At 46.9% G+C, this 15,461-nt stretch overlaps 1 protein-coding gene across 1 annotated transcript in view; it reads right to left on the bottom strand.

Moving 5' to 3' along the window:
• Window positions 1-2,258: 2,258 nt before the first annotated feature.
• csmd2 (CUB and Sushi multiple domains 2) overlaps window positions 2,259-15,461 on the bottom strand; it is a 202,392-nt gene continuing 189,189 nt past the window's right edge. Inside the window, exons 43-55 of the mRNA XM_062446030.1 lie at window positions 13,669-13,848; window positions 13,119-13,292; window positions 12,594-12,767; window positions 12,170-12,243; window positions 11,907-12,018; window positions 11,323-11,502; window positions 9,320-9,388; window positions 9,007-9,168; window positions 8,698-8,810; window positions 7,985-8,072; window positions 5,689-5,821; window positions 5,403-5,581; window positions 2,259-4,267 (exon numbers count right to left, since the gene is read on the bottom strand). Of these exons, the coding sequence (XP_062302014.1) occupies window positions 5,422-5,581; window positions 5,689-5,821; window positions 7,985-8,072; window positions 8,698-8,810; window positions 9,007-9,168; window positions 9,320-9,388; window positions 11,323-11,502; window positions 11,907-12,018; window positions 12,170-12,243; window positions 12,594-12,767; window positions 13,119-13,292; window positions 13,669-13,848 (1,619 nt within the window). The 3' untranslated portion in view covers window positions 2,259-4,267; window positions 5,403-5,421. The remainder of the gene's footprint in view (window positions 4,268-5,402; window positions 5,582-5,688; window positions 5,822-7,984; window positions 8,073-8,697; window positions 8,811-9,006; window positions 9,169-9,319; window positions 9,389-11,322; window positions 11,503-11,906; window positions 12,019-12,169; window positions 12,244-12,593; window positions 12,768-13,118; window positions 13,293-13,668; window positions 13,849-15,461) is intronic.

Raw genomic sequence — 15,461 nt, 5'->3', positions numbered from 1 at the left:
GCTTAAAGCTTTTGGGGATTTTTCTGTGTGAGTGTATAGTTCCGTACTGTATGCATGTTTGTGTTTGGCAGACAGGGAACACAATGGCTTCACTCAGAACCAGTGAAATGGAGAACAAGAGGGTTTAAAATACTTCCCTGGTGCTTGGCAGTCAGCTGTTAGTGAGTTAGGTGTCATTACACTTTCTGCAAAATCTAAACAGAGTGACTCCTGTGTTGGCCATTTCCATTTCAGGGATTTACCAAGTCACAGTCATCAACTAGAAGTGCTTGTTGGGACCTCAAAGTAGGTATGATATTTTGTTCATTTTTCATCAAAAGCATGTTGAGCTTAAAAGTATTGAGCCCTTGTTGGTTTGAATAGCCACACATGTCCAGCTTTTCTTTGTGTGTGAGTATACTTTGGGACATTTTAAAATATCTTAAAAATTGAGAATTCTGTTCTCGGGAGACTTCACATTTTGTCCTCTCATATTGGATCATCAAATCTGCTTGTACACAGCGGCTACAGGTTGTGGTGCACAGGGAAATATGTGCTGTGTACTATCATGGGAGACAGAGATGAATAGAGGGAGACAGAATAAAAGAGACGAAGGTAGGAGGGAGAGAAAGAGAGAGAAAAAGAGAGAGAGAGAGAGAGAGAGAGAGGAGGGACAGGATAGGGCAGAGAGAGGGAGGGAGAGAGACGAGAGAGAAATTGGATAAAAGAAAAAGAGATGTCAGAGTAAATGAAAACTGATCATGCTGTCTCCTCTTGCTGAACTACTTTGGGTAATTCAAAATGAAATCATAGGAAACAGATAAAAACAACAACAACAACAGCAGCCACAAACACGCTATACGATCTGAATGCCAATGCCAGCTAGGAGACAATGTGCTTGCATGCCCATGAAATCACTGGGGAAATTCAATCTTTGCCTTTTCCATCAACTCACAATTGGAAGAAGCACTAGCAGATATTATAGCCATGCTGCCTAGATAAGCTAAAGCTTTAAAAAGTGATACATTTGTAGAGGCAATTACGGAGGCACAGTGAAAAAGATTTGAAGGAGACTTTAGTGACTTCATTTTAAATACTTAGATTTGTGACGGAAATTTTGTAGGTGATTTAGACATTTGGGCGTTTATGTTCCTACAGAAATAAATGTTAATGATGTGGTGGATTTAGAGTGTGAAAGTTGTTTTTGATTTCCCTTTCCTCTAATAGTCAAAGTAACAAAAGCTGTTATTTCCATAGCAAGTCTTTCAACGATATCCTAATGAAATGTTTGCGTCAGGAAAACTAGAGGCCAAATAAACCTCAAACAAGTTTTATCACTCACACAAAAAACTCAAATAGATTGAAGAGAGCTGGGGCCTAGCTTTCATGAGACTAAGACAGGAATTCAGCGGTGGCATTTTAGCAACATTAGCCCACATCAACACAGCCGCAAAAACACTAACCAACACTTAACAATAACCAGCCTCTCTCTGGTTTCATTAGATTGAAGATTTTTAGTAATTTTCTCTTTCACTTTGTTTTAACAAAAACGTCAATTTTTCCCTCCATTCATCGTCTTGCCTGACAAACTGATTTCGGAACTGTGAAAGACTGACAACTTAAATGTTGCTTGAACAGAGTATGTGGTAGTAGATGTTTATTGTTGTTGCTAAAGTTAAATAAGCCCATCCAACTGTACTGTAGTAAGCTGTTTTCATGTCATCCCTGATCGAGCTTCTCCTTCTATGATGATGGCAGAGAGAATGTGTGATCTAGACATAGATGATGGACTGAGATGGCTGCAAATTGCATTTAATGGTACAATTTGCTACAGTGTAAGTCAAGCGCCTGCCAAGGTGAACTGTACCACCTCGAGATCACATGAGAGAAGGTGTATTGGTACCTGTTTAAAAAAAACAATAATGATTGAAATTGCAGGGAAAATTAAAGTCGAGAACCAATGAAATATCGACCTATTGCACCTTTGTTCCATATTCCATGATAACCTCTCTCATCCAAGTTCTTTACATTTGTTGTGAACATTGCCATGGTAACAGTGTTCCTTTACCCTCCCCCTGCACCCTTCCTTCAGATCACACTTCCCCAGATCACACTTCCCCAGATCACACTTCCCCAGATCACACTTCCCCAGATCACACTTCCCCAGATCACACTTCCCCAGATCACACTTCCCCAGATCAAAAGAAGAAAAAACTAAGAAGATGAAGATGAAAGATGGCTGCCAGGTCGTTATCCAGCTGCTCGTCCTCGCCGAACGCTCCCGTCCCCTCCCCCCCTCCCTTTTCGTTAATTCACAGATTAGTGTGCGCGGCGTCTGAAATTAGAGCGTAAACACTGTTTTCCTATCATCTGCTTAATCATTTTCAATTGATTCGCCCAGGAGTAATTGCGATACCACCATTTCCCCTGCTGTCGAAGCTTCGCGGAAAACTCAGCATTTCCTTGATGAGCCGAGAAAAAACACCCAACATGCCTCGACTCTAAGCGATGGGGCACTCAGATGCCCGGTTCGGTGGTCTACTGATGTGTGCTGTGACATGAAATGTACTTAGTCTAAGTGGGGAAACTTCACTAGCTATCAACTCCTTGATGGTTTGGCTACAGGAGAGGTTTCTGCTTGCAGAGTTAAGCTGAGTCACGACCAAAACTTTGTGAATGTTCACAAGTACTTCCTGTTCCTCTTTGAACCAGCAAGGCCAAATTCTGGGCATTCAACATCTCATAATGACCTCAGAGTCAATGCCAGTTCCAATAACCGTGCTAGTGCATTCATGCTTCGTCAGAGAAAACCAATTCCAAGGCTGTCGAAGTGGAGCGCATCAGAGGAATTGAAGCAGTGTCACCTTTGGGTGTTGTCCAATCCGTGACCTGTTGTTCTGGTACACGCAGGGTCTATGAAATGGAAAACTGGTGGTACCAAAGGCTTGCGTGTGTCCATAGAAACCTGGATCATGTTTGGTTTCTACCTTGACACAGACTCAGCCTTTCTTTATTCTCTGGCCTCGAGCAACATTTTGTGGCACATAGAGAGCAGGTGAGGGACTGGGAAAACAGCACTACTTTCTTAGCATGTCCATCTTAGTCCGGTGCCTTTTGGAAAAGACGCTTGGGAGTTTGGTCGTCACACCTTTTATTAGGGTGCGAGTCTGTGCACAAACCAAGGCCCACTTCCAAAATGCTACACACCAGATGTTTGCACAAGCAGTCCAAACAATGATGTACACAGGCTACTTGGAACACTGTTGGAGGTTGGCGCAATCCAAAAACAAGCTTTTGTCTAGTTTCACTCTGTTGCTATTTCAGGGTAGTCTAAACATCCCAGTTGGATTGATAGCTGTTAACATAAACCATGTGTCTCATGCTGGAATTGTTAGGGATGGAGGGATGGCGAAAAAGGGGAAGAGGGTTTGGGTCAGAATGCTGACATTGTCAACACGCGCACACACACTCTTACTCACACTGAAAAAGCCTTCGCTAGTGCTATCTCCAGCAGCCTGTGTCACCTTGGTCTTGTTCTGGTAACAGGTGCCTCAGCCAGCAGTCTTCCCCTCACCCCTTTCAAACGGAGGAGAGTTAAAAGCAATAATGATAGAATCCATGTCTTCCAATAGGCCTCCAGATTTCATCATCCCACTTCAATTCAACCCAAGCCCCACGGTGCTGATGTCTGTGAAGAAATTCAGGAAGAGAAAAAAAGAAGGTTCTGCCAATTCCAAAAAAAAGCAAGCAGTGCACAACCCCAAGCCAATGAAGAAAGGAGAGGAAACATCCAAAGTAAACGAGAGTGTCGCTCTTTGCTGTAGGTTCAATCCACAAATACGCTTGTTTGCAACAACACAGCATGCTAGTGCAGGGCTGACCCTCCTCAGCTTCCTGTGGTACTGAAGCTAGCGGCTAGCCCCACGTCTGGAGGCTGGCCTTAAATTCCCCTTTTATGGGTTTTTGGCAGAGGACAGAGAGTCATGGTTATCGTCATGGCAGCGCGGCTCCACCGCCCGCTGTGGCTGAGTGGAAAGCCGTTGACCACGGAAACAAAGAGTACGGCCTTGCCTTCGTCATCAGTATGGTGCTGCCGTCGGTTATCTTGACATAGTTTTATTTACGTTGTCGTTTATTATTTTTTTATTTTTTTTTGTCTTGTCTCCTGTAGAAAGGGCCTCGAACATCAAGAAGACCTCGCTCCTGGATGGATGGAGGTTGGTAGACTATATAATACCCTCCCCTCTCTCTTCATCTCTCTCTCTCTCTTCCCAGGTAGAAGGATGGCCTGTGTCTAGTAGAGGAGGAACACAGGCGAAAGTAAGACCTCCTGTCATCCTCCTCGTCTCAAACCTGGAAGATGAATGGAGGTTTGAATGAGTTTAAGGAAGGGATGGAGTTGAAGGACAGGTATGGGCAGGAGTAGAAGGAGAATGGATGTAATGGAGGTAATAGTGAACACAGGAAGGAGGAAAGGTGAAGGTGGGAGGAGGATAATATGGAGGAACGAGAAATTAGAGAAAAACAAATACAGTATACGCAGATTGTTTTCAGGAGTGCATTTCACAAGGAAAAACCCTAAATCACTGACTTTTAGACAGAACTTTGCAAAAATCATAATTCAGAACTACATTAAATGCGTAGATAAAGATAAGGGAGAATACAGCAAAAATCCAATCACAAATGACTCCTGGCATAGCTCCTAGTCTGCAGCTTCAGTTTTGTACCCTTTAGAAAATCCTTGAAGAGACGCTATAAAATATTTAGTTAGAAATTGGATTCTGACAATCTCTGTCCCGTAGCTTCAGCAGTTTCTCTCTCAACGCTGCGTCTCAGTCTATCTCACAGTAACGGCTGGACCATAAAGACAAGTTGTACACTTTAAAAAGGCTTCTCGCTTTTTTGCTAACAAATTGCGTGCAGCGTAAGAGGTCTCTGAACTACAGAGAGAGATGGTTGGGAGCCAAGGACGAGTAAAGCTATTATATTTTCTGATGATATCCTGGAGCTGAGTTGACAGTTAGGCTTGTGGGTAAAACTACTAAAGAGCTCAGGACGGCTCTCCGAGGAGCTTGTTGTTACTATGTGTCTCTGATGGAATGGTACACAGCAGGTTCTAAGTATCGTAGCTTGTCAATTTTGAATGAAAAGGATTTCAATATCGTACAGCACGTGTCAATATTGAGTCACGAGACGATAACCATTTCAAATGTTCTCAGTGTGAAAGACACATCGTGGAGATTCTCTGTTTCAGCCCTCAAGATGTTCCGTTTTCTCATTCTGGTCTGTTATTGCAGAAACAGCAACTGCTGATGAGATTAAAAACTGTGAACCTAAACTCACCTCAGGACCACAGCGGTCAATAACCTAAACTTAAACTCACCTCAGGACCATAGCGGTCAATAACCTAAACCTGAACTCACCTCAGAACCGTAGCAGTCGCTATACAGCCGTGCACACGGTGCTGACCGTGAACTCGGTCTCGTTGGCCATGATGTCGGTGGGCTGGATGTTGCGGTCGTACATGGGGTTCTCGAAGGTGGCCCGCCCGTTAGTGTTCTCATGGCCCACGTAACCGTTGAAGGGAACTTTGGGTCTCCTCCTGACACAAAAATATTTTAAATATCAAATTATAGTATACGTGTGTATGCCTGCATGCGGGTGTGTGTATGTATGCATGCATGTGTTTATGCTACGATGGTACGGCACCTGTGTTTGTAGAGGTACAGAGCGAAGCCTGCGATGATCATAGCTATAAAAGGCACTAAGATGGCTGCCGCCACTGAGCTGCTGTTGGAAGCAAAGTTGTATCCTGATGTCTCCTTGCTGGAGTCTAGACTCTCTGTCACAGGGAGAATACAACGACAACGATTATAAAACATTTCTATTTTTGTCATTGCTATTATTATTATTATTATTATTAAGACTTCTCTTACTTCTTCAAATTGTTATGATACTTTTAATTGAAATTATTATCAAACACTGCAGGCTCCAAAAAGGACAGTCAAAGTCTTGTTAAACACGATCCGTTCCAGCCTACGGTTGATTCAAAGCGGTGACGTTTTGTGTTTGACAGATATTACTGAATGTAGCAGGGAATTGTGCGACAAAATGATAGAACTCGTCTCTGACTTAGGCAAACATGACAGATGTCCCGGTCTATTGAACAACAACATGAAAGAAGATGGGAGGCGACAAAAAAGGAAAACTAAAGTTATGAGCTCTCAATCTCCCTCAGTAATAGACACCAACTGACAATTGCATTTTCTGGAAATGTCAAATTCCATTATCCAGACAATAACTTTTAATTATTGAGATCAAGGCCCCAGCAGCAATGAAGTCATTTTGCGTTCAGTATTCAATTTAGGGCCGCTGCTTTTCCAACGTCAACAAGAGACTGACGGCCCACCTGTTCACGAGACAATGCCAGGAAAGCTCCAATATAGTCTGAGCGACAAACAAAAATGAATTCAATTAACGGCCTCGCCAGCCCCAGCCAATCAACCCTGCAGAGTGCCAGAGCGACGAGCCAGATCCAAACATTAGCACACGCATGTACAAATATTCCTTCAGAAGTACAAATGTGGACAATAAGACCCTCAAATACACGACACACTGACACACACACACACACGCAGCAGTTGGCTGCTGCCTTATATTAATAAAGCGCTATTTGCTCACTCTGTGTGCAGTATCTGAGGTGAGCGGGGGGGAGCTCTGGCAGTTGCTGTTGGACACGGACGAGGATGCCACACCTCTTCTCACACACACACGCTCACACACATATATCGACACACACACACTGACACCCACACACACCTACAGTATCTCTTTCTCTCCCTCCCCAGCTGCCCCCCCCCTATCACCCCCCCAAGCTGGGGACTTATCTGTGCGAGGCTAAAAGACTGCAGACTCTGGGAGGAAAATGACATTCTTTAATTAACCAACCACCGACTGAGAATTTAGTGCTGGGAGACTGCACTAGTACATATTTAATTAGATTTATATCAGATTACCCTGCAATGTCCTGTGTTGACTGACAAATTAAACTTCCAAGTCAAACTTTTTTCCAGTGGCACTTGAAACTGTGAACTGGAGATATGAGGAAGTTGGTTATCCTATAATCTCCCTCACGTTTGTCCATGGCTTGTCACCTTCTGCCTCTTCTCTCAGTCTCCTCTCGGTCTTCACCCTCTTTCCCCTCTCCTGCAATTACATTTCTCTCTTTGGGTCCGTCTCTTTTATATCCCTCCATTCCTCTTTCTCTCTATCCTCGGTCTCATTTTCTCTCTGTCTCTCTTCACCTCTCTCTTCACCTTCTCTTGCCATCTTTTTCTGTCAGTCAGTCTCTTTCCCTCTCTGTCTCTCTCTCTCTCTGTGTGCTCTGTGGAAGACAAATGAGAGGGGAATATTTTCAGCTCTGCAGACGGAGCCATCAAACCACAGCGGGATAGAAAGAGGCACACAAACAGACAGAGATATCCCCCTCCGTCTCTTCCCCCAGCTCCCCTTTTCTCCCTCATTTTCCCCTGCTCTGTGCTCTCTCTCCCTCTTTCTATCTGACGGTCTCCTCTCCCCTGTATTCAGTCTGGAGGCAGACATCCAGGGCAGTGAAGTTGTGATGTGAGGCTGGTGCTGGCTGCTGTCTACAGGCTGAGACAAGCCAAGCCGCCCAGAGGATCAGCGGGATAAGCTTTCTGGGTTACGTACCCAAGGTGGGTGAGGGGGTGGGGGGGTTTGAGTGGAATAGTAACCCTCCCACTCACATACACACACTTGCACACACCAATGACTCCAGTTTCCAACTGACACACGAAACCATCTCAGAATAACACACCTATCTCTGTCTTTCAAACCAACACACCTATCTCTACCTTTCAAACTAACACCCGGTTCTCTCTGTAACGCACCTAACCCACATGCATCTGTATCCCTATTATAAACCCATACACCTACTGTATGTCTCAAACTCACACGCCTATCCCTCTTTGTCCACCCGACTCACCCAGTCTCTGAAGACCAAACTGGCCGAACCCCTTCCCTCTGACGAAGCCTTGGTAGACGAAGGCGTTGGATGAGGAGATGTAGGAGACCTGGGGAGGGGAGGAGGAGCACGGGCGTGTTAGAGGCCCCCCCGTTCTGCGGCGCGCCATCCCAGTGTCCGACACGGCCCTCGCCGCGCCGAACACAGGACGTGACACAAGGCAGGCTGAGACTGAAGCGTCTTTTTTTTCCGGGACACGCGGAGAGAGAAGGTCGAGCGGGAATGTGCGCACACGCAACAGTGCGGCCCGTTCCTTGAATGATCTGGTCTGGGAAGCATTAGAGGTGATGGAGGTGGGAAGAGGGGGTGCTGAGTTAGGGGAGGGGAGGAGGAGGGGGAGGGAGGGGGGGACAGGGGGGCTGTCTAGCCCTGATTACCAAGCAATGATTTAACTGACATTTTAATTAAAGAGAAAACTCTCCCCGGGCCTTACATCTCCCCAGAGTGACAGGGTTAGTGTGAGAGTGTGTGAGTGTGAGAGAGTGTGTGTGTGTGTGTGTGTGTGTGTGTGAGGGGGTGGTTGTCTATGTGTGTGTGAGAGGTCTATTTGTGTCTGAGCATGCGTTCATCCATACATGCATAGGATGGACTATAGATGACTTGTGCGTATGCGTGTGTGTGTGTTCATGTGTGCGCGTGTCCACTACTGAACGTGACCTCCACGGTGTACTTACATGGCCATCCAGGGACCAGTTGTCGGTTTTGAACTTGTTGACGAAGATCTCCACGGGTCCTCGGATCTGGTGCACCTGCAGCAGTAGCTGAGCCTCCTCCTTCTTGTAGACCCCTGGAGAGACACAGGACACGCAGGACACGCTGGTCATCTTTCCACCACGCAGTCAGGACACAGTGGTCAGACATAACAAATCTCAGATGCCTGACCTCTGCACAGAACTGTATATTTCCTTTTCATGCAAAAAAAAAAAAAAAAAAGAAGAAGCATGATTTGAGATGGAGGATCGAGGAGTGTTTCCTTCACGTACCGGCCAGCTTTAGCTCCACGCCGCTGTGGTCGATGAGCGTTCCGTTCACGCGGTTGCTGAGGGGCTCGAAGGTGGTGATGCTGAGCATGGCGGGCTGCTTCTTCCCCAGGTACTCATAGGAGCCCCGCCACAGAGAGTTCTGAGCAAACACCCCACCAGGGACTGGGGGAGGGAGGGGGGGAGGGGGGGAGGGAGGGAGGGAGAAGGATTGAGGGTAATATAATAAGGTTAGCATTAAAACAGTTCAAAAATGTGATTCTCCAAAATTGCTGGAGTCTTAATAGAACCATGGTGAGCATGTGCCTGAGTTTACCTGGTAGTTTGGAGTTGGGCTGCTCCTGCACTGTTCCCAACCCTGTCTTCCCACTGGGACGGTTATCAGCTGCAACAATACAAGCAGGTCCTGTTAGGATTTTACCCTGATATGTACATGACTGACATGCAGACTGAGATGCAGACTGAGATGCAGACTGAGATGTACATGATTGAGATGTAGACTGAGATGTAGACAGATGCAGGCTGAGCTATAAAATGAGATGTATATGTAGGCTGAGATATAAAATTAGATGTAGATGTAGACTGAGATGTAGACTGAGATATAGCCTGAGACGTAGACTGAGATAGAGGCTGACATGTAGTCTGAGATGTAGACTATCATTCAAAATGAAACAAAGCTGTCCTTCCAATACCGACAATGAAGTCAAGCTAACAACAACAAAACAGGAGCAGGAAGTCACAATCAGCACTTCCTGCTGCTGCAAATAATCCCCGGGAGCGAGTGTTGTCAAAGGCGACGACAGGATAGGTTGAGTCATGTTGACGAAGAGCCATGTGCTCTGGCCCATACGGCCGACAGTATATCAACCCTGGGTTTCAGTGCAGCGGAGAAGGCAGCTAGATAATGCCTTACTGGTCCTGTCATTTGGGGAGGTGAACAAAAAAACAGACATCCAAACAGGAAGGTAAAGGCACCCACAACAAACAGGGATGCTAATGTGTCTCTCCTAGAGACCTTGGTCACACAGAGAGCTCAGAACAGGAGAACACAAAGAAACTGAGAGAAACAAACACTCTCTCACACACACACACACACACACATACATCCTGTGTGTAAACCCATTGCTTTATTGGCTGTCATGGCTTTGAGCAGCTCCTCTGTCAGTTCTCCCACAGGTGCTGTTAATATCCTGCCTTCTCTAGGCTACTGTTCTCTCTCTCTGTCTCTCTCTCTCTCTTTGTCTCTCTGTCTCTCTCTCTCGCGCTCTCTCTCTCTCTCTCTCTCTCTCTCTCTCTCTCTCTCTCTCTCTCTCTCTCTCTCTCTCTCTCTCTCTCTCTGTATCTCTTCCTTTCCGTCTTTGCCCCTCGATCCTTTCTCCATTTGTCCCTCCTACTGTCTTACTAATCCCACTTTCTCTTCACACCCCACCTCTCTCTTCCTCTTTCAGTCTCTCCTCCTCACCTCTCTCTCTCTCTCTCCTCCCTTCACTTTTAATGGCAGGCCTTAAAAGTACCCTGGCTATCGCCTCCATATTTCACCAGCGCCCTGCCCTACAGTAGTATCCATCAACCACTCCACTCCCCACCAACCCACCCAGCCACAAACATTTCTCTCCTCTTACCCCATTAGCATTTATCTGACATAGATAATTGTCTGTCCATGACTCCATTTTTCCTGTATGTATTTAGGCCTATGCCCCAGGGTGTTTTAATGCACTCTATTTATCTAGCAGACCTTGTTAACACAGACTACCCATTCATAAGGCCCGGTTTCTCGCTAACCTAATCAATACGATACATTGGACTAATCAGGTTTGGGCCTTTGCTAATGTTGTTGTGTGTGTGTGTGTGCATGTGTGTGTGCATGTGAGGGTGCATGTTGTGCGTGTCTGTGTGTCTACTGGTGTGTTTGTCAACGCGTGAGAGTGCCTGTCTTGTAATTGCGTGATGGATGGAGGGCGCTGTTTTGGCGTGTTGGTGCGTGTGACTAAGTGTGTGTTAACACAGTCATTTATCAGCATTATCTTATTCCTCTAATTCCACACGTTAGGCCTGGGAATCAGCAGGAACACCAGGCATCAGGCTCAGCATCAGTGAGCTATTCTGGATAACAACCACGGGGTAGGTGAATCATGGAATCCTGGAAAAATGCTGGTGAATCGTGGACAAATGCTGGAGAGTCCAGAACACGAAGTTTACACACACATGGGCATCTTCACAGATGCACACGTGTGCATATATGTACCGTGTAAATCCGATGACACCCGATGCGTGTGTATTGATATGTCCAGTGTGCATTCGTGTGAGTGTGTTCCATACCTGCACAGAAGGGGGCCTTGCCGGTCCAGCTCCCGTCTGACCTGCAGGTCCTGTGTTCGGAGCCCCCAGCCAGGTAGAAGCTCGGCTGGCAGGTGTAGATGAGGGTGTAGCCCAGGGACGGCAGCTCTATCGCACTCACGTCAGCCTGGGCTGGAGACTCTGGCTGGCTACAGTGGTGGGCTGGAGAGAGGGAGGAGGAGAAGAGAGAAGGAGGGGAGGGAGGAGAGGAGAAAAAAGAACAGAGGAGAAGGGAAGACAAGAGAAGAGAAGAAGGCAAGGAGGGGGGAGAGGACAGGAGGATAGGAGACGTTATCTCTAGCCGACGAACTGATAGATGAATAGTAATAAAAGTATATCCTAATTGACCGAGTTATCGCTACTAATTACTAACTATATAGTAAACGATTGATCAATTGGTTGATAGGTACTGTCAGTTTGTTTTATTGATATGTACTAATTCATTGGCGGGTATTGGTGGGATGACAGGTGCTGGCTGATTGACAGGTACTAGTTGATTGACAGGTGCTGGCTGATTGACAGGTACTAGTTGATTGACATGTGCTGGGTGATTGACAGGTGCTGACCTATGCATTCGGGCTGAAGTCCACTCCAGGTGAGGTTGGGGAGACAGGTACGGGTGATGGATCCCTGGAGCAGGTATCCATTCCTACAGCTGAAGAACACTGTGCTGCTGATCTGCAAAGGGAAATACACACAAACACACACACAGACAGGCACACACACATTTACTCAAAATGACACAAAAAGAAGTTAAACCAAGTTTCAACCATCACTTTGTGTGTGTTCCCTGCCGTGTGGGGGGGTGGGGTGGGGGGTCAGGTCTTACCTGGTAGCCCTGGGTGTTGTTGAGGTTCCCAAACAGGGGTGTCCCAGGGTCCACACATGTGGTGTGACTGGGGTCTGGAACACACACACACGTTCAACTTTCAATCAACTGCTGTTGTAAAGGCTCAAACCTGATTAGTCCAATATGTGTGTGTGTGTGTGTGTGTAAGAGAAATTATGTATGTGTGAGTGTGTGTGTGCGTACTCTGTATATGGAAACCCACCTATACAGGAGGATTGTGTCAGAGTGTATGTGCATACATGCTTGCATGCTTGTGTGTGTGTGTGTATGGAAGCCCACCTATGCAGGGGGGCTGTGTGTGTATGGTGTGTGTGTGTGTGTGTGTGTGTGTGTGTGGAGGCCCACCTATGCAGGAGGGTTGTGTGTGTATGGTGTGTGTGTGTGTGTGTGTGTGGAGGCCCACCTATGCAGGAGGGTTGTGTACCGCTCCAGGTGCCGTCATACTGGCAGTAACGGCGGGCAGAGCCCACCAGCACCAGGGGGGGGTAGCAGGAGAATGAGACGGAGGAGAGGTAGGTGAAGCCCCGGTCCTCTCTCCTGCCCTGAGCCGGGGAGCCAGGGTCACCACAGAACACCGCTGTGGGGGAGGATGGGGGGGGGGGGAGCATGGGGGGAGAGGAAGGGAGGGCAGAAGGGGAAGATGGAGCAGGAGGACAGTGGGCGAGGAAGACACAGCAGGGAGAGATTTGACAGGGAGGGGGGGGGGGGCAAATACAAGTTATTGAAACGAGATTCAAACACAAATTCAAAACACAGATGGTGAACATGTGAAACGAAGTCTTGTCTCAAGCATTTCATCGTCCAGATGACAGTCACTCTATGATGTATATGTATACATCATTTATTAGATTTTTTGCTGATGGCCTGACTGCAGTGCTACAGTAAGCACTGTGACTCAGCTGAACAGGTCCAAGATGGTGGCCCTTACGAAAGCACTGTGGCAGCTCTCCGCTCCAGTTTCCGTTGCCTTGGCAGGTGAGCACCGTGGGCAAGGACAGCTGGTAACCTTGGTTACAGGCGTAGCTGATGCTGGAGCCCCAGCTGAAGTCTCCGCCCACCACCTGTCCGTTAGGGATGGGGGGCGGGGCTCCGCATATGATTGCTAGGAGGACACAAGGAAGAGACAAGACAGGGAGACTTCAGTATTTACTACTCCTGTTGAAATATTCCTTCCTGCTACTTATGTGAGTGTATGTGTGTATGTGTGTGTGCAGGTGTGTATACAAATCAGTGCTCATAGGGGAGAAAGCCTTGAGGCAGAGGGAGACGCAGAGAGAGTGAGAGAGAGAAAGACAAAGAGACGGAAAGATAAAGAGACAGAAAAACAAAGAGAGAATACGACAGAATAAGAGAGTGCAAATTGCATTCTACTCATCTCAGCCCTGTGTCTCTGTGGCTGCTACAAGTGTACGTGGGCCTGTGTGCTTTGTGAGGCAGGTGTGTATGCATGCATGCAAGTTTTTGTGTGTGTGACCTACCCTTGCAGAGTGGTTTGGTTCCATTCCAGGTGCGGTCCTTGGTGCACACCAGCGTGGAGGCGCGGTCGGCGTCCATGTTGAACCCCGGGGAACACTGGTAGCTCACCGTGTTGTTGTAGATGAAGTCCCTGCCCACTCGCACGCCATTGGCTGGCACGCCAGGGTCGCCACAGTTGATCACTAAGGGGAGGGGAGTGGTGGTCAGGGGGTGGAGGTAGAGTGAGATGGAGAGAGGAAGTGAAAGAAGAATAGAGACGGAGAAGGATGGAGAGAAGGATGGAGGGAGGAGTAGTGGGTTGGAGGGGGACGAGAGAGAGAAATGGAGGGAAAGGGGGAAGGAAGGAGAGAAAAATGGAAGGAGGGAGGATTGGAGGTAGATCAAGTTGGGAGAGAGAAAGAAGAACGGTAAAGAAGGAGAGAACGGTGAAGGGAGAGGGGTAAGGAAGTAAGTCAGAGGTAAGGAGGGGGTAGCCATAGGAAGTGGGGGCAGAGTGAGAGAGAGTGAGAGAGAGAGAGAGAGAGAGAGAGAGAGAGAGAGAGAGAGAGAGAGAGAGAGAGAGAGAGAGAGAGAGAGAGAGAGAGAGAGAGAGAGAGAGAGAGAGAGAGAGAGAGAGAGAGAGAGAGAGAGAGAGAAAGAAAGAGGAAAATTCAAAATCATTCAACCAATCAAGTCCTTGAAAAATGTCCATTGGATTTCCCCTCTCAAGTTCCTCATCCTCAATCCGTCATTTCTGAGAGATACTCTTTTATGATTTAGTTTGCCTCGATTTTCCCTCGATTTGAAGAAGAAAAAAATCTATATTCGACCAGGGACCGGATGAAGGAGAGTAAACAGTTTAAATCACACTAGATGAGACCATGAAGTTAATTAACTGGTATATGGGCCGTATGTAGCTAAGTCCTTCTCAGAACCCACTGCCAATCAGATCACAGTAAAAGTTAACTGTCTAGAAACCAAGATAGCACCCTTGTCTTGTCCTCAGAGTCTAGCGATACTTGGCGAAGAGACAGGCTATTGAGCATTGTTATACTACCAATATTGACATTTGTGACACACATGTACTGTCGGGACAGACGTTTGCAAACTTTGTACAAAGCAAAATGACTGAACCGGCTACACTATTTTCATATCTTCACCCTCCATTTTTTGCTGCGGTGAGGCGTGAGTTCTAGAGTATCTCCCCATTTCTTGCAGCTCCAGTGCTGTCGGTATGACACCATACTCTCAGCATCACTGGAATGTCCTCCAGAGAGAGGAGCGAGGGACAACCTTCATCCAGTCTGTGACTCAATACCACACACCGCCCTCCAGACATGAGGAGCACAATGTTGGACTATGACTGAGCTATCTGTGGAAATATCCCTACAGGTGGGACGGGAAAAGTGGGCCTCCAGGAGCCATCATGGCCGCCTGTTGCCGAACAAACAGCTATATTTCCCATAGGGCAGAGAGAAGATGCCTAGAGCCATAATGGATGTCTACGGACAGAAGAATATTTCTAGTAATCGCTACAGGAGTTTGGGATGTCAAAACTCTACAATGGAGTGAGCTCATATTGCCCTCAAAGTATCGTAATACAACCGATTCTATGACTGAGTTTATCTGTAATATTCCATATAGGGTTGTGAAACTGGGAACCCATGATGGCTTTCTATAAATATAGCTTACCTGCAATCCAATTGCTCTGATGTGGATAGTTTCTCCCTCTTGGAGCCGCAATGGCCATCTACATGCAGTGACTGTGGCTCAATGTAATGTTCCATAGAGTAGAGTGCAGCTGGGGTTCTTTGAG

This window comes from Osmerus eperlanus, chromosome 20, assembly GCF_963692335.1.
Source record: "Osmerus eperlanus chromosome 20, fOsmEpe2.1, whole genome shotgun sequence".
Taxonomy (NCBI): Eukaryota; Metazoa; Chordata; class Actinopteri; order Osmeriformes; family Osmeridae; genus Osmerus; species Osmerus eperlanus.
Note: the sequence above shows the minus strand (reverse complement) of the source record. Positions and strands in the feature narration are given on the sequence as shown.